General features: G+C 43.9%; 2 protein-coding genes, 1 long non-coding RNA gene and 2 pseudogenes across 3 annotated transcripts in view; all 5 read left to right on the top strand.

Moving 5' to 3' along the window:
- Positions 1 to 12,072: 12,072 nt before the first annotated feature.
- LOC147436164 (uncharacterized) overlaps positions 12,073 to 18,689 on the top strand; it is a 30,776-nt gene continuing 24,159 nt past the window's right edge. The window contains exon 1 of the long non-coding RNA XR_015185160.1: positions 12,073 to 12,253. This is a non-coding gene — a long non-coding RNA (uncharacterized LOC147436164). The remainder of the gene's footprint in view (positions 12,254 to 18,689) is intronic.
- On the top strand, positions 13,195 to 14,439 carry LOC147436170 (uncharacterized; annotated as a pseudogene).
- LOC147436169 (uncharacterized) lies at positions 16,082 to 16,483 on the top strand. Its single transcript, XM_086489071.1, has one exon. The coding sequence runs from the start codon at positions 16,082 to 16,084 to the stop codon at positions 16,481 to 16,483; it is 402 nt and encodes a 133-aa protein (XP_086345197.1).
- LOC147436168 (uncharacterized) lies at positions 17,162 to 17,758 on the top strand. Its single transcript, XM_086489070.1, has one exon. It carries the CDS (start codon positions 17,162 to 17,164, stop codon positions 17,756 to 17,758), a length of 597 nt encoding a protein of 198 aa, XP_086345196.1.
- On the top strand, positions 17,798 to 18,317 carry LOC147436167 (uncharacterized; annotated as a pseudogene).

The raw sequence follows: 18,689 nt of genomic DNA, 5'->3' as shown, positions 1-18,689 counted from the left end.
GGACCTACACCCTGCAAAATGCCAATGAATGTTGCCAAACTAGTGGACTTCATGTCTTCTGAGGTCCGAACCACGATCATAGCAAAGCTGTATGGAGATCCTGAGTTATTCCTGCACTTCGAGCATTCCTTAACGGAGAGCTACGAACGGGATTACCGCAGTTTGCGCAACCAAATAGGCCTGACTCGATTATGATTGATGAGGAAAATCATGTGCAATCACTTGACTTAGATGGACACGAGTCTGTGATCGAGGTACCCATTAACGAATTAGGGCAGTATTTTGAAGGCGATGAGTCTAATGCGACCCTACCCATCACTACCAAGGGATTAACTATAAAGGGAATTCTTGATGGTGGTGCGGGAGTTAGCATCGTTACAAAAGATTGTTGGGAATCCATGGGAAAACCCCGCCTCAGTGTTACTAACATTGTGGTAAAGATGGCAAATGGTACCATAGCCAAACCTATGGGGATGCTCAAGGATCTTAAGATCAAAGTTCTAGGACACAAGGTACGACATACGTTCATTGTAATGGATTTCTCTAAACACCTTATGTCATATGAAATGATTTTAGGACGACCATTCATGAGGGAAGCACAAATGGTTCATGATTGGTCTAAAAATCATGTCTATTTGTAATTCCAAGACTCTGTCCTTAGAGTGGATTTGGTGACTGGTAAGGTACACCCCTTAGGGAGTAAAACCATTATTGATCATCGCTCTGACACCACAGTTCACTTGGCCCCACTACAATATTGTTACACTTGTAAGAAGGATACAGACATTGGCCAAGATTCTCCTTACATGGATGTGTTACCGGGTATGACGGAATCAGACAACGTAGACTGGGTACACCTAGCTGTAACCATAGATACCTGGGGAAATAGAGGAACCACTTGGGTCACACCAGAGGGGGAAGAGGTACCACAAATTGCACCTCTGAACATGATAAGTGCCATACATGCATCTTCTAAGGGCAAGGCAGTTGTAGACCAATCTGACAGTGACACCGATAGCTCAATAGAAGACTTTGACCAACACAACTCACACACGGACTCCCAGAGTGAAACGGATTCTGGATCTCATGAATTAGAGAGTGGAGCAAGTTCAGAGTCAAAACATTCAAAAGGACCGAGCACATCAACCGATGATAGCTCCTCCGAGAGTGAAGAGGACACCAACGAGGACTCCTTTAGTGAGCCAGATCTAAATGCAAATCAAAAGCAGATCTCAAATAAGAAAAATAAAAACTTTAAGAGGCGTCGATATCGAGCCAATGTACGTGCTAGGATAAAAAAGAAGAGATCCTCAGCAGAATGGCTCAGTTATATAGGAGCATGTGATGCTCATCGAAAATTGGTAGACGATTGGGGTGAATATCTCCAAAAGGTTATGTGGTGTAGACCACGACCCCATGACATAGCCCAATTAGAGATCATAGACAAGCCAAAGTTGAGCCGCACTGCAAGGAGGCGTCAAAACCAAGAGTTAGCTCGACAACACAAGAAAGCAGAAATGGAAGCACAGACCAAAGCACAACCAGAATCCACAGACTTGCATCCTACACCAGAACATTTCAAATCTTACACCACAGGGGAAGCAAAGGTTGTGTACACAAAAGCCCAAAGAATACCTATCGATGGGAATAATGGAATCTATGATGGTCCGGCAATAGTTAAAGAAATAGAATTAGCCGACCCCGATGAAGAATCAAAACCTGTTTTTATTGCCCAAGACCTCACAGAAGTTGAAGAGGCGGTCCTCAAAGAGCTTCTCAAAGAATTCAAGGATGTATTCGCTTGGACATACCATGATATGAAAGGTGTTCCACCTTCTGTGGTCCAACATACAATCCCTATGATTAGCACTGCGAAGCCCGTACAACAAAGACCCTACCCGATGAATCCTAAGTACGCAAAGATCATTCAAGAAGAACTAGAAAAGCTTATCAAATGTGGGTTCATATATCCTATTGAACACTCTGAATGGGTGTCTCCAATAGTTATCGTGCCAAAAAAGAATGGGAAACTCAGAGTGTGCATGGACCTCAAAAAATTTAGTGCAGCTACTAGAAGAGACCATTACCCCCTACCATATTCCGAACATGTACTCGAAAGAGTTGCAGGCAAGGAAGCTTATAGCTTTCGAGATGGGTACTCAGGCTACAACCAAATCACGATAGCGCTAGAGGACCAAGCTAAAACTGCTTTCATCACATAATTTGGCGTGTTTGCATTTCGTGTGATGGCTTTTGGCTTAACAAATGCCCCTGCTACATTCCAACGATTAATAAACACTGCTTTTAAAGAATATTTGAGAGAGTTTTGTGAAGCTTTCTTAGACGACCTTTGTGTTTACTCTTCTTGGAAAGAACATCTATCATGTTTGCGGAAGGTGTTTGAAAAGTGTAGGTTATATCGTATCTCATTGAACCCGTTCAAATGCCAATTTTGGGTCAAGCATGGAGTTATTTTAGGGCATATAGTATCTAAGAATGGTATCTCAATCGATGAGAGCAAAATTAAAGTGATTCTAGAGTTACCACCACCAACCAATTACAAGGGAGTTCAAAGGTTCATGGGACACGTGGGTTATTATCGATGGTTTATTTTATTTTTCGCTGAGATAGCACGTCCTTTGTACAAGCTTCTCATTGAATTTAAATGGACTGAAGAGTATGACCAGGCCTATGAACAATTGAGAAAACACTAACAAGTGCTCTGATTTTAAGGACACCTAACTGGGATGTCATTTTCCATGTGCATATTGATGCATCAAACTTTGCTATTGGGTGTGTTCTCACTCAACCAGGAGAACATAAATTGGACTATCCCATTAGCTTTGCAAGCCGTCAATTGAACGATGCTGAAAGGAACTACACCACTACAGAGCGAGAAGGTTTAGCAATGGTTTATGCAGTAAAGAAATTTCGCTACTACCTTCTAGCAAACAAGTTTGTATTTTATGTGGATCATCAAGCATTGTTGTATCTGGTAAACAAGCCATGCTCCACAGGAAGAATCACATGATGGTTGTTAATTCTTCTGGAGTTTGATTTCACGATTGTAGTGAGACCCGGTAAAAGGCACGTCATGGCTGATCATTTGTCTCGCATACCCAATGGTGAAGCCCCTACAGGAGTTGATGATGAATTACCCGATACTTCCCTATTCATAGTTGAGACTATGCCTGAATGGAGTGAGAACATTGTTAACTTTTTAGTTAATGGTTTTCCACCCAAGGAACTTCGTAAGGATATCGCTCGAAGGCTAGTAAAAGAATGTGAACCCTATTGTTTGATTGTCGGAACTCTGTATAGATTAGGCAAGGACGATATTCTTAGGCGTTGTGCCCGCGAGGATGAATATTTGTATATCTTGCAAGAAGCACATATGGGCATAGCAGGAGGACATTTTTCAGGAGACCTGACTGCTAGAAAGGTGCTGCAATCAGGCTATTGGTGGCCAACTTTATTTAAGGATGCATCACTTTTTACAAAAGGATGTGATGAGTGCCAACGTTACAAGACCACAAAGCGCAAAGACAGAAATGCCCTTACATCCTATTAAAGTAACCCAACCATTTGAAAAATGGGGCTTAGACTTTGTAGGTCCAATTAGTCCCGCAGCTCGCAACACTCAATCTCGATATATTCTAGTTGCTACGGACTATGTAACAAAGTGGGCTGAAGCTAAGGCTTCACAAAAAGCTGACGCGAGGACAACAGCTAAGTTTCTTTTTGAGAACATTATCACAAGATTTGGTTGCCCTTTTGAAATTGTTAGTGATAATGGTACCCATTTTATAAATGAGGTAATAAGAGAGCTTACCACGACCTTTATGATATCCCACCATAAGTCTACACCTTATTACCCGCAAGCTAATGGACAAGCCGAGAGCACCAACAAGACTCTAATCTCTATTTTAACCAAGACGGTAGAAGCTCATCGCACTGATTGGGATTTGAAGTTGAAATCTGTTCTATGGGCTTATCGTACTGCTTATAAAGTGGCTATTAATTGTACGCCATTCAAAATGGTATACGGCCAAGAAGCGGTTATGCCTTGGGAGTTTGTCATTCCTAGTCTTAGGGTAGCTTCGCAAGAAGGATGGAATGGTAACCCCTTAACCAAGCGTTTGTATATCTTAGAAAAACTAGACGAAGAGAGACAGTTGGCTGTGCAAAATGCTCTTGTGGAAAAGGATAGGAGAAAGAAGTGGTTTGATCGCCATGTGAAGGACAAGGACATCAAAGTTGGTGATAAAGTCCTTATGTATGGAGTACGTAAAGAGAAGAAAAAGTTGAAATATGCTGGTAAAGGACCATATAGAGTATGTGAAATTACCCCACAAGGTACCCTTCGTGTGGAAACTCTTGATGGAGTTCAAACCATTGGGTTCCTCAATGGGAGTAAATTCAAAAGATATTATGATCCTTTAAGCCAAGAAGAACTACGGGCCATTCATCAAAAGAAGGCCGCCAAAGCACAAACCGAGTTAAAGAAGATACAAGCTCAAGCTGAGGCTAAGGAGCGACAACAACGTATAAGACAAAAACGAGAGGCTAACCTTGGAGTCACAAATGCATTCCACGTGGAAATCGAAGAGGATTGGTTGGACTCTGACACACCTCTACGATACCCTATTGAGTTAAATAGTGCCTATGGAAAAGTGCTATATAACGCCTTATTGGACACGGGTGCTAAATATAATCTGCTATCCTATGGAGTGTGGTGTCAGTTAGGGAAGCCACCTCTATCTGAGAGTATTATCCAAGTCAAGGGTGTCAACAAGAAAAAAACTACGGTTTTTGGAATCTGGCACACTTCTGTCAGCTATGACAATGGAATTGTAGCTCAAGACTTTTTGGTCATGCCTACTGGAACTATGGAGGGTAATATAAACCTAGGACGCACGTGGATGATAGCCACCAAATGCACTATTGATTGGGGGACTGGGGGTGTCACAACGCAAAAATCAACTCTTATCCCTACCACTCAAGCCATAGTCCTTGAGATATTGCCTAAGGAAATAAAACCCAAGACATTGCATGTCCATGAGGTTGAACCATACGTCCCCATAGCCCAACTCTCTAGATCTTCAACTGATGTAGTTGAAAGAAAGCTTGAGACACACAAGAACCATCCTAATATAACAAAGCAAGCATACAAGTGGGTCCCTAAAGCTTCTTTAGTAACCATGGCTGATGCTAAAAAATGGAAGCCTTGTAAGAAACGTCCCACTCGCTCCAAGAAATGTAAGAAAACGTGGCGCTGGATTCCTAAACGACTATTAAAATCCCAAGGATACTATGATGGAAATGAGCAAATTTGGGTACCTAAACGTAAAATGTGTCCTTCCCTATCGACAACAAACCCATATGAGTCAAACAGTGTAACGCTAAAGCCAATGGCAGACCGTGGAAAGGGAAAGATCACAGAATGCTACACACCTAGTCCAGAGCTAGTTTGGGCTCCAAGGCAAACCCAATTTATTCCACCTAGCTCAGGAAGGGGGGAGTTCCATGAAGCTTCTAGCTCCTCATGTAATACATCCATAGAAGTAAAAGCTTCTACACGGCCTCCATCCATAGTAATGGACCTCAATGAAGCTACAAAAAAATCCACACCTCCCAGTGTTCAAGAATCACCTGATAAACCACTTCAAGTTCGATCCTGGGAGAGTACCTTACCACCCTTGCAACTTGACGAGGCACCTAGGGTAATAGAAAACTACTGGAAAAAATCCTCACCTATTACCAATTGGAACAATTGGTTTCAAAGGGTGACAAGCTCATTTCAAACGGTATGATCTACCCAAGGAAGGGGGGAGTGTTTGTGGACATCCATCATTCACTTGCTTCCCTCTCAACCTTTCTCCCTGACCTCTTAATCTCCGATCTTAGGGAATGTATATATAAAGCCTTATACTCACAAAAACAAGATAAAAAAGTAAAAGAGCAAGAGCCATCACACAAATCATAAAAACAAATTATGCACAAAAACACGACCCTTGTAATATTTACACTCTAACCATCATCTATTTGCGTGTACAGATATGGCTAGTACGCTAGAGTCATCCACTCCTGCCTTGGGTGAGAGGTACCCTCGTTACTTTTCACAAATATTTCACATGGTCTTTCCAGTGCTTGCATGTGAATGGGATTTGATAGGTACGCTAGCATGTGAGAGGAATTTTGAGGAGTTAGAATGGCTGATACGTCTCTTGACCACGTCTGATCCATACTTAGTAGAGAGCGTTTCTCCCATTGCACAAGCCTACCCTTTTGACCAAGATGACTATAGGCGTCTAGTGACCTTTTTAGTAAACATGGGCACCTATGATGAAGAAGAAAATTTACATGACTACACGGATGGCACATATGGTCTCATGGATGATGACTTTGTTTATCTCGACGACGAGGATAGGGGTTTAGCTTTAGGGTTTCCCCCCAACCTCTACAATATCCCATTCCCTTGACTCTTTAGGGAGAGTGCAAATAATTAGGTGAGGGTTCCTTATGTTTTTTGTTGTGTTCAATAAGTGTTGGTACCTTTTCCCACTAATGTGCCTTCTGGAGGTATTCCTTTTGTTTCCTAGTGTGTACAGGAGCGTGTTGCTATTGATAGGATTTGGACCTTCATGGAACCTTTCTCTCGTTCACACTTCAAATCAAGCGCGACCATCAACACAAACAGGTGTTTTATGTCCATTAGCATTGCCCTTATCTTTTTGCATCCATGTTTGTCTGCTTTGATTGTGATTGGTAGCATAATATTCAGCGCATTTGCTTAGTATCAAACATTTAATTCAATGTAATGTTTTGTCATAATCACTTGTCTAGGTTTAAAAATCAAGCAGTCCGACTAAGCTAGTTTGACCAAGCTAGGTATTAGAAATCTTCTCTTAATACCATGTGGAATGCCTTCCTAATAAACAATGGTTACTTAGGTTCTTAATCCGATTTAGACAGCATTGTGTGAAATGTACTAGGGCTTTCTAGTGGGCTTAACCCTATTGACCTTTAGCTTAAGTATTATAAAGGGAGTTTACTAATGTGATGAGCCTGGGGAGGGTAACAGTGTTATATGACCCCCCAAAGTTACAAAATTAAAATGCTGAAAATGAACAAACAAAAAATCAAAGTGCCACAATGTAAAATTTTAAGCTGGAAGAGAAATCCCTGCTTAAATTGGTACTTCACTCACATGTATCGCCTATGGTACTAGAGCCCTAGAGGTTCTCAGTGTGGGCGCTTTTCCTTGAAAAGCAAAAAACCCAAGGCATACAAAATAAGCACACACATCAAAATTGAATCAATGTGAAAAGACTTTGGGGGGTCAAAGAAAAGGTAATCAGTCAGGTGATGATTTCATGAGAAATTCCTTTTATCGTAGCTTAACTACAAGGTCTTCTAGGTATAGCCTCTAGTCAGCCCTCGAACATCAAATACTTGGCTCTCGCGATTAAACAACTTAATTGACCAGAAAAAATTGAGAAGTTACCCATGGTATTAATAGTCGAGCTCTAGTGCCTTTTGACCGTTAAATTAGCGATCCCGGACTTGTTTAATTTTTTACCTTTACATCTGTTTATGCATTTGATTATATTGCAATTTAATGTTTATTGCTGAAAAATTGTCTAAAATTATGTTACCAATCACTTTGTCTGTCTATTGCATATGATTTTTAATTGTATATGAGAATGCAATTACTGTGGCAATGTTGTTTGATTTTGCAGTGATTGAAGAAGGCTACGCACATCCATGTCAACTACTCTTCCATCTCGACGAACGAGCTTCAAATGGATAGCTTCCGAGGACGGAATCTACATCAAGAAGGGGGGCAGGTTAACCCTCACGGCACACGGACACCCTATGATCTATAAACGTTGTATTGTTTAGAGTCAGGTACCGGGCTTGTCGGACCAATAGGAACAGGGTAAGGGTGATCGCCGATGACAGGCGCACTCTAACTGGAATATTCAAGGAGTTAGTTGACTAAGTATGGGCGCCCAAGTGTGAATGGGGTGAGCTCATATAAAAGCCACTAAACCTAATTTTTACTCATTCTCTCATTGTGCAATAGAAGCTGCTCTTGCTCCATCTCCACCTTCTCCTTCACCATCTCCTTGTGTGTGTGTGTGTGTGTGTACGTGTGAGAGAGAGAGTGTGTGTGTGATCGAGCGTTGCGGCGGCACGACGGCGGCGAGGCGGTTGAGCGCGGTGTAGCGGCGTCTCCCTCTTCTTCGCGGCGCGGGAATCCTTCATTCGCAACTACGCAGGAAGGTGAGTGACACACCATTCTCCCTTGTGAGCTTGTCTGTTGTATGACTGTGTGCTAGGAGCCTTTGTGGCTCACACATGGCGCGTAGCAAGTCCCTAGCCTTGACAGGTACCATGACGTACACCTTTTGTTGAAAATTACAAAGATGAGTCAAATTTTGAAGATTTACGACAAAGTTGTTTCATCAAGTGCTTCAATTATTGAGGCACATCCTATTGTCAAGTGCATCAACACTGGTGTCTCAACAAATCATGAATATCAACTATCTGTAAATGACATATGCTAACGACAAAATGGTCAAGAATAAAGAAGAGAGCATGTTCTTGAGTGGTTGGAGTTGAATCAAGATTCAACTAAGATTATTGCAAATATTATCTCTTCAAAGGGAAAATGCGTGAACTAAAAGAGAGCAAGAATGTAGAAGGTTGAATTGTCACATGTAGGAATCACCTATCAGGTATAACATTCAAGCAAAATGACAATCACCAAAATTATCAGATAGTTATTGTGGTAACTGTAACAGTGCTAACTATTAGAGATTCAGTCTCGACACTTATAAATAGGACCCATTACAAACAATTGAGAGGGTTGATTAACCTATTGTATAACTCATTGTATTACCGATTGAGCTGAGACAAAGACTTTGTACTCTCTTAACTATCTTGTACCATCAGTATATATGTCTGAACACTTTTGTACTCTCTGAATGATCAATACATCAGTACTAGTGCCAGTGTCTATTTCTAGTCATTATTTTTACTATCCATTTCTAGCCCTCAGTTCTAGTACTTTAATTGCTGGTTTCCATTTCCAGTCACTTGTCTGGTTTTGATCTGACTAACTAAAACACCAAACCTAGAATAGTTGATAAGCTCATTCCATTTTGGCAATCATGGTGGTTCGAGCTAAGTTGCTCATCGACAAAATTGGCTTCAATCTTCCATTGATGTTTTGAAAAACAAACATGCCAGTAAGAAGAGTTGCACAGGGCAGGAAGACAACACGATTCATGGAGGAAACTGATTCACTGAGTTCAAAGTCAATCACTTGTCTGATTCTAACCTGACTAACTGAAACACCAAACCTGGAATAGCTAATCAGCTCATTCCATTTTGGCGATCACGATGGTTTGAGCTAAGTTGCTCATCGACAAAACTAAGTTCAATCTTCCATGGGTGTTTTGAAAGTCAGACATGCATGTAAGAAGAGTTGTACATGGAAGGAAGACAACACGATTCATGGATGATCCGTTGAGTTCAATTCCAGAAACAAGGCTTTAAAACAGAAAAGGAGCCTATGAATGACACGGATGGTCCAAAGTTGGACACTGCAGAGGAATCAAAGGATTCTCAGCATTCAAGTCATTCCAGACTCCGCCAAAAGGAACAAACTCAAAGAAGAAGTCGGCATCATGAATCTCGAAAGCATCACAAGAACACAAAAGCCAGTAGCAGGCAGTAGTAAGAACATCACACTGTATGAAAAACCAGCGATAATGACAATGAGACTGTTTCAAAAACTGAAGATAGCAATTGGGAAGCTGATGCTAATCATCATATCAAAAACAAAATGAGAAACAAGAGACCACAAGGAGCAAAACATATTGCTCCTACTTGAGTCGGTATAGTTGACAGATTTTTCACTTTGAGAGTCTTTAATAGTGGTTTCTTCACTATAAATGTCTCAATTGTCTCCTAAATTGATTGCATAAAAAATACAAGCCTCTAACGTTGTATGTTTTTTTCTATAAAGCATGGTGTGTAAGTCTCTACTTAACAGTCCTTTGAGAAGAATGAATTTCTTGATTCCTGTTTTTGGAACAAGCTGCTACAAATCTTTTTGCCAATGCGGTCAAATCTGTAATAGTTCTAGGAGAAGTATTTTGGAACCAAATCAAAGCTTTTCCTTCCAGTGTCATTACACATCCCTCAAATTGTGTATGAAAATGAAGCATCCTTTCAGCTCTTAGCACTTGCTTGAAGCTTGCTAAGTGGTCATATGGATCCCCAAATCCATTGTGTTTCTTGATCCATTTTTGAAAATCTGTTGGTTTGACTCTTCTATTGGGTTCATATCCGGTCCTACATATGGTAGGCCCTAGTTCAAGTCCTTCAAACCAGTCAGTAAGAAATAGTGACTCGTGTAGCCATGTAGTGGCCTTGGTGTCACTCGGTTTTCTTTTATTTAAGTCAAATTCCTTTCCTTTATGGTGGGCTCTACTTCCAAAAGAGTACCTTGGCTTAGCTCCTTCTTGTTCTATGCTTAGAATCCAATCTCAGATTGAATACCCTTGGTATTTGGTATGCTCAACCTCAGTGGGGGTCATCATTACAAAGTTCTTGTTATAACAATCCCTAAAGGGATAAGGAGGGAGCTCTGCAGATCCCTTCTCTTTGATCTTGAAGATGTATACTATCTTGAGCGGCATTAGATACCCTGGCTTTGCGTGGAAGATCCACAATAAGCCCTTAGCATTGCCATCCTCCCAACAATAGACTCCTAGTCGAGGGTTGTCAATTTTGATCCGTTTAAGTGGTTTTACATCCACTTGTTCATATTCCTTGAATTCTAAGACAAGTGGTGCCTCTTTGGTGGTCATATCAAGGATTATAATGTCATCCTTTAATCCCCACTTGTCTATTACCTCGGGATTTACAGTTTTTACATATTGCGTACCATTTTTCCATATATATGTTTCCTTGCTTGTTTGTCCCTCTTCCTCAAACATGATGTCATGATCATCAATGGAAACAACATACTCTTCATTAGGGCCCAAGTAAACCTGAGCCCCATGGGCATTGTCTTATAGAAAGTCAATATGTGCTTATAATACACTGAAGTTCTAACTCCCAATTGAGTAGAATAAGAAGACATATCGAATGTAGAGTCTAAATAGGTGTCTGGTACTTCCTCAAAGATTGTTCCTAAAGGATCACCTTGATTTACACTCTCCTCAATAGACACTCTACTTGTAATCTCACCTAAAATTCCAGGGTTTGCTATTACTCTTCATAATCTAAGGTGCAAAAAGATCTACTAGATCTTGGTGGTTTTACTTGTCTATCCCTAGAGACACTTACAAATCATGCTCCCAAGATTTCAAACTTTGGTAGGATCAATTATCTCCTAGATCTCCTTACTGCAATCCTTTTAGCTGTCAAATCCAAAAGTTTAATTAGTTGGCTCCAACAAAAATTGAGAACACTTTCTCATAGACAAACCAATTTCATTATCATTGTTTCAATTTTTCTAAATATTTACCAACTATGAACAGAGATTAGTTACCAATCTGAAAACTTCAAGATCTTAGAAAAGTCTAGTTTTCAAGCAGTTACTTGAAACCAAACAACTTCAAACTTGAAAAAGGGTCACAATTATTTTCTTCTGCTCTAATCTAGTGATTTTTCTCACCTTTGTGATTTAAACTTGGTAGTACCTGCCCTCACGGCCAAGTTCCACCCAATTTGGATAAATTTGCTAAATTTTACAACCTGTTTTGCTTGGCAGATTAGAGTCAAAGAAAATTGGACATAATGTTCACTCCACTGATCCAAATGAGACCAAACTTGAAATGTAAGCTTATCTTATCTTGCTTTACCTAGGTGTTCTCTTGTTTTGTAAAAAAAAAAACACTTTTAAGCCTAAAGAAAATACTTGCAAATGTTTTTTTTCAAAATGGCTTATTTTTTAGGGCAGTTAGTCCAAAGACTATTTTTTGAAAGTTGAAAGGAGAGCTATGCCACGCTAGCAAAAAGACACAAATGAGATAGCGACTTTGGTGACTTTTCTTTCTCCTACTTTGTCACTCTTTCTCTGCACCCGACGTCAATTTCTTCTCCTTTATTGAACTTGCTCTTCTCGCAATCTATTCTGCTCTGAAGTAAATGAAGTAAAGGCAAGCGTCAGTTTCTTCTGCTTTATTGAACCTGCTCTTCTCGAATCTATTCTGCTCTGACGTAAAGACAGGTACAATTCTCTCTCTCTCTCTCTCTCTCTCTCTCTCTCTCTCTCTATGAGTACGGTTATTCCAGCCCGGGACTGTATGGACTCTATCTTTCTACAGATTGAACTTGCTCTTCTCGAATCTATTCTGCTCTGAAGTAAAGGTAGGTACAATTCTCTCTCTCTCTCTCTCTCTCTCTCTCTCTCTCTTTTGAGATGAGATGAGATGAGATGAGTACGGATGTGCAGGTTATTCCAACCGGGGGCTGTGTGGACTCTATCTTCCTACAGGGGTTGAAGCAGGAGCAGACCCTGCTGGGGCTGCATCCTCTATATTCCGCATGGTACATGCTCTGCACCCTGCGGGGTAGCCTTTGTTGCAGGCAATATCAATTCAGCCAAGGGCTGCGTGTGGTAGACAGGGCAACTTCGGACAGTTTTAGCAGGACATCGGGCACAAGGTCCTTGCATTACTTTTGGCTTATGGTTCATGCCCGTAGTGGGCTGTGAATGTGCTTTTACCCGCCTTGGGTTGTGGACTACTTACTCTCCACCTGGTTTCAGCTGAGCCAGAGTGTCGAGGCTTTTTGAGGTTATTTAGCTGGTCTCCCGAGCGGGGCTTGAGCCCACATTCTGTATGCAAGATAGGGTGAGCCGTAGTGCTCCAAACCCTATCCTACTCCTTTTTTGGTTGAGCCGTGTTGGCTCCCCAAGTCGAGATGAGTCTCTCCTCACTTGTGGGATATGTATTGAGTCGGATCTATTGGTGACGCCGGCCACTATAGACCCGGCCTTAGTTCGCTCTTGGGCTATTGTTGAGCCCGTGTTCAGTGCATTGTGCCTCCTTATGATATGTATGCACCTGGGGATTAACATATGGCATAAGAGCTCTTGAAGATTACCTTGCTAAAGGCATGGAAAGCTAGCCCGAGAGGCAGCACGAGCGAAAGAAGAGGGGAGTACAAATGCTTTGTGTGTGGACGAAGTGGAAGACCCGCCTGACTAGGGATGCAGACGGTCGGGAAACTATTTGTTGCACCCTGAGCAGAGGCACTGTGGTGCTGATTGAAATGGGCGTCGATCGAAGTCACGGAAGCTAGCCAGGGCAGCCTGATTGCTTGACTAATGAGTCCCCTAACTGGTTAGTCAATGGAGCCAAAAAGGGCCCGCTGATGGTGAAGACATGCAAAGCCGTTGGCCGGCATGAAGGGAAGGACAACAGAGGTCGTCGTCATCATGACTGACCCTCGAACTCAATTGATAGGGAAGGTGAATGCGCACAGTGACTTCATATGGGACCCCGGAGAAGGTGCCCAATACTGGGATGCGTTCGATTATGGAAAAGCATGCATGCGTGGAGGTGCAGAGATAATAGCAGGAGGGAATGCACTCAGCCGGGTTTGCCCGTCTTGATAGACGGGAGGTAAAAGGACCAGTATTGCTCTTAATGGATCAGAAGGTAATGACTCGAATGCAGGCCATAGATGGCCGATGGATTCCCCATAGGGAAAAACATGTTGGACGAACAGGAGATGAGCAACATAAACACGAATCGAGGGGCCTGGTACTCACACGGACTGGTATATATCAGCTGGCGGGCACAGCCAAACTGCAGATTATGCTGAACCAGAATGAGACTAGACAGAGAACAGCGAGTAGACTGTCTGGGGTAGGAAGACGCATGAACAATCAGAGTGATCCACTTCGGAAGATGCGAAACAGGGCATGGGACCCCCAATTAGGTAGTGTGGGCACACTGATGATTGTAGCTTTCTTGATACGGTTGGTGCTCCAAGGGCTTGGTAGTCACGAGCAAGGCATGCAGGTGATAAGCAGCGTAAGGAATGCGACACGGACAAACGATAAAAACAAGGCTGATCCATACTCAAATACAGGTCTCAAGGCCTACAGTGGGGTTCCATCCTTGTCGTCACAGGTTGTGAGTGCAGACAGTGAGCAGTCCTTTCAGCTAAGCCAGAGTGTCGAGGCTTTTTGAGGTTATTCGGCTGGTCTCCCGAGCAGGGCTTGAGCCCACATTTTGTATGCAACATAGGGTGAGCCATAGTGCTCCAAACCCTATCCTACTCCTTTTTTGGTTGAGCCGTGTCACATGACACATCCAACCCTATGTGTCCGTGGACAAGCTACAACACGACAAGGGTTCAGTCAGTCCAGTCAATCTAGATTTAGAAGTGATCTTGCACTTTTGTGAGTCTATTCGTAGACCATGCATGCCCAGTCACTTAATGTAGATGCATATCCTCTGGTTGCACACAACATGATCATCAGTATTCCCTTCATAATCCATCAGATTCAGTCAGGGGAATTTTCCAGTGCATTTAGGCTGTTTTCCCTGTTTTTGGTATTTTCAATTATTATTTTTAAGTGACTTTCCAACAAAAGTAGGTAGGGCAATTTTTCTAAGAAAATATATAAGGAAACCCAAGTTAGCACTAAATGGTAGAAGAGGTAGCAGGAGCTCCACGCTCCGCAGGCAACTTCTCAGTAGAACCCCCCGGGCAGGAGACTTAGTGTTTTCAGCCAAGGACAGCCTGGCGTTTTCTCCATTGAAGATCAGCCCCAGCGATTTGCATTGCAGACCAACCCGGCGACGGCCGGACACAGCAGATCAGCCTAGCGTTTTTGCATTTGCAGAATTCTGGCGACAGAAGGACCAAAATTCAGCCCTAGCGTTTTTGGTTACAGATTAGCCCCGGCGTTTTGCACCTTTACCGTGACGAAAAGTCAAGGAACATCAGCGTTTTCAGTTTCAGTAGTTAGTACCCGCAGATTAAGTCCCGAATCTCGCAGATCTCACCTTCCCGCAATAGTTCCTCGCCACACGGTCAGTTTCCGCAAGGTTTATAGTTTCAGCCTGGAAAACGCAGCGTTCAGCATCTGCGTTTTCAGCCCATTGTCGTCGCATCGTCGTCATCGACATCATCACCGACATAGAGTCAAAATTCAGCGAATAGAAGATTAGCAGAGTTCAGCCCATAGCATTTTTGGACAGCAGTAGAAAGATTGAAGATTTCAGCCCTAGTGTCGTCGTCGTCATCATCGTCGTCATTGTCGACATAGCCTAGACTTGCATCAGTCTCATGCATACCATTTGTACCAGATTGTGCAATCATAAGTAGACCACTCTCGCCGAAGGGAGTGGGGCCTTCGGAGGAGGGTTTTACAATGTCTCTGGTGTCGTATCTCTCTTCTCTCTCTATCTCTCAGTCTCATACACTTGCACGCACAGTGTCCATTCACTTTATTTGTGATCATAGCATTCTCTCATTAAGAACGGAAGGCTCTACCTTCCATAAGAACAAAAGGAACCTTGAGCACAGTTCGAAGCACTCATCTTGAGCAAACGGAAACAATCATTCCGCTGCACCTAACAAGCCGTGTTGGCTCCCCGAGTCGAGACGAGTCTCTCCTCACTCGTAGGATATGTATTGAGTCGGATTTACTGGTGACGCCGGCCACTATAGACCCGGCCTTAGTTCACTCTTGGGCTATTGTTGAGCTCGTGTTCAGTGCATTGTGCCTCCTTATGCTATGTATGCACCTGGGGGTTAACATATGGTATCAGAGCTCTTGAAGATGACCTCGCTAAAGGCGTGGTTCAGTGGGGAAGTGGCGTTTCTATGTTTCGAAAAAGCCATGCGCCGTGTGTTTTCGTGTTATGATGGATGGAGCAATGGCGAGCAGGGATATGAATGGGAGGCGGTGCAAGATGCTATGCAAGCCTTGACCCTAGCACGCTCCAGAATCATGGAGCTTTACCACCGGGATGTAAAGGAGATGCGGATCGAAAGTAAGAGAATGTGAAAGGTACTCGAAGGGAAGAAAGCAAGCATGGAGGACGAACTCCGTCGGCAAGAGCAGGTGATAACCTATTTTTTTGAGGACGTGTCTCTGATGCATGAAAAGCTGGCCCCAGAGGCAGCACAAGCGAAAGAAGAGGGGAGTACAGATGCTTTGTGTGTGGACGAAGTGGAAGAAAGTACGGCGGATGATTGTTATGAGGAAGAAATGAGCGAGGAAGAACTGTCAAGCAAGCTGGAGGCGATGTTCCCCGGCTACGCCGATGCCTGTTATGTGGAGGAAGTGATGCATGGAGCCGGGTGCGTTGCTGATCATGACCCGTCGGATGGGGAGCTGCAGGCGTGCGAACCATACTCAAGTGGTGAGTACTGTGCCTGTGGGGAAGACGAAGAGGGATATCAAGCGGATCACGTCGACGTATATCTGTCATAGGACGAGGCAAGACAAGTGCTGACAAGGCTGAATGAACTGATGCTGGTGCCACGTTTTGGGAAATTGGTGGCCAGTGGGCCAGATGAAATGGGCAGCAATGAAACACAGGAAGAGATTGAGGAGGAACACCAGGTAGACCTTGATGCATCCTACTTCCCACGTGAGGAGGAAAAGGGGAAATATGTGTCCAGTCAGGATGAGATGGTGAACCTAGAAGGTGGCATGAATGCCGTGATGCTAGGGCACAACCTGAATGTAAGGGATGCGGGCCAGTTGATATGCGCCTAACCAACCGTGTGGCGCTGAGGCGGGTGACGGGCTTGATGCCGAACACATCAGCTAATGGTACCTACAGCCCAGGTATGAATAACCTTGACCCGAGGACGGTCGGGGATGTAGAAATGCCAACTATGAGCACACTGGCTCGGAACATGGGTAGTAAAGAGAAGTGTGGACTCGTAGGATATGTATTGAGTCGGATTTACTGGTGACGCCGGCCACTATAGACCCGGCCTTAGTTCACTCTTGGGCTATTGTTGAGCCCGTGTTCAGTGCATTGTGCCTCCTTATGCTATGTATGCACCTGGGGGTTAACATATGGTATCAGAGCTCTTGAAGATGACCTAGCTAAAGGCGTGGTTCAATGGGGAAGTGGCGTTTCTATGTTTCGAAAAAGCCATGCGCCGTGTGTTTTCGTGTTATGATGGATGGAGCAATGGCGAGCAGGGATATGAATGGGAGGCGGTGCAAGATGCTATGCAAGCCTTGACCCTAGCACGCTCCAGAATCATGGAGGTTTACCACCGGGATGTAAAGCAGATGCGGATCGAAAGTAAGAGAACGAGAAAGGTACTCGAAGGGAAGAAAGCAAGCATGGAGGACGAACTCCGTCAGCAAGAGCAGGTGATAACCTGTTTTTTTGAGGACGTGTCTCTGATGCATGAAAAGCTGGCCCGAGAGGCAGCACAAGCGAAAGAAGAGGGGAGTACAGATGCTTTGTGTGTGGACGAAGTGGAAGAAAGTACGGCGGATGATTGTTATGAGGAAGAAATGAGCGAGGAAGAACTGTCAAGCAAGCTGGAGGCGATGTTCCCCGGCTACGCCGATGCCTGTTATGTGGAGGAAGTGATGCATGGAGCCGGGTGCGTTGTTGATCATGCCCCGTCGGATGGGGAGCTGCAGGCATGCGAACCATACTCAAGTGCTGAGTACTGTGCCAGTGAGGAAGACGAAGAGGGATATCAAGCGGATCAGGTTGATGTGTATCTCCCGTAGGATGGGGCAAGACAAGTGCTGACAAGGCTGAATGAACTGATGCTGGTGCCAGGTTTTGGGAAATTGGTGGCCAGCGGGCGAGATGAAATGGGCAGCAATGAAACACAGGAAGAGACTGAGGAGGAACACCAGGTAGACCTTGATGCATCCTACTTCCCACGTGAGGAGGAAAAGGGGAAATATGAGTCGAGTCAGGATGAGATGGTGAACCTAGAAGGTGGCATGAATGCCGTGATGCTAGGGTGCAACCTGAATGTAAGGGATGCGGGCCAGGTAGGGCTAGTTGATATGCGCCTAACCAATCGTATGGCGCTGAGGCGGGTGACGGGCTTGATGCCGAACACATCAGCTAATGGTACCTACAGCCCAGGTATGAATAACCTTGACCCGAGGACGGTTGGGGATGCAGGAATGCCAACTATGAGCAAACTGGCTCGGAACATGGGTAGTAAAGAGAAGTGTGGAGATGCTTGGGAAGGATGGTTAGAGTCCCCGCAACCGGGGGGAATGGGCACGGAGTTACCAGAGGTGATGGGTGCGAGTCTGATGCGGACGGACATTGATGTGCAAGAAGAAACGGGACGTGATTGGGGGTGTGACCTAACAGCGATGCACAATGATCGGATTATAACTGGGGTTATGGATAGTGGACGGAGAATGTCCGCGAAGTTGACTTATGGATTGTTTACAGGACCGAAGCTATGTGGGGTGGATCCACTGAGGCTATCCTCCATAAGGATATATCTAAGTTGCGAGAAGCGAGCATTGTCGGGGATGCACAGGCATGGAACTGAAGTGAGCAGGAATAGCCAGTTCCCGACTATGGTACCCTCGATGAGGGGCCAGTTGACTAGAGATGCACGAAGCTGGTTTGAGTGCAGCGGGAGCCCCCAAGTCTGGTTTGAGGGGCCAGGCATGATGCTTTTGGAGG

This window comes from Adiantum capillus-veneris, chromosome 18 (assembly GCF_014529385.1).
Source record: "Adiantum capillus-veneris isolate H3 chromosome 18, ASM1452938v2, whole genome shotgun sequence".
NCBI classification, from domain to species: Eukaryota; Viridiplantae; Streptophyta; class Polypodiopsida; order Polypodiales; family Pteridaceae; genus Adiantum; species Adiantum capillus-veneris.
Note: the sequence above shows the minus strand (reverse complement) of the source record. Positions and strands in the feature narration are given on the sequence as shown.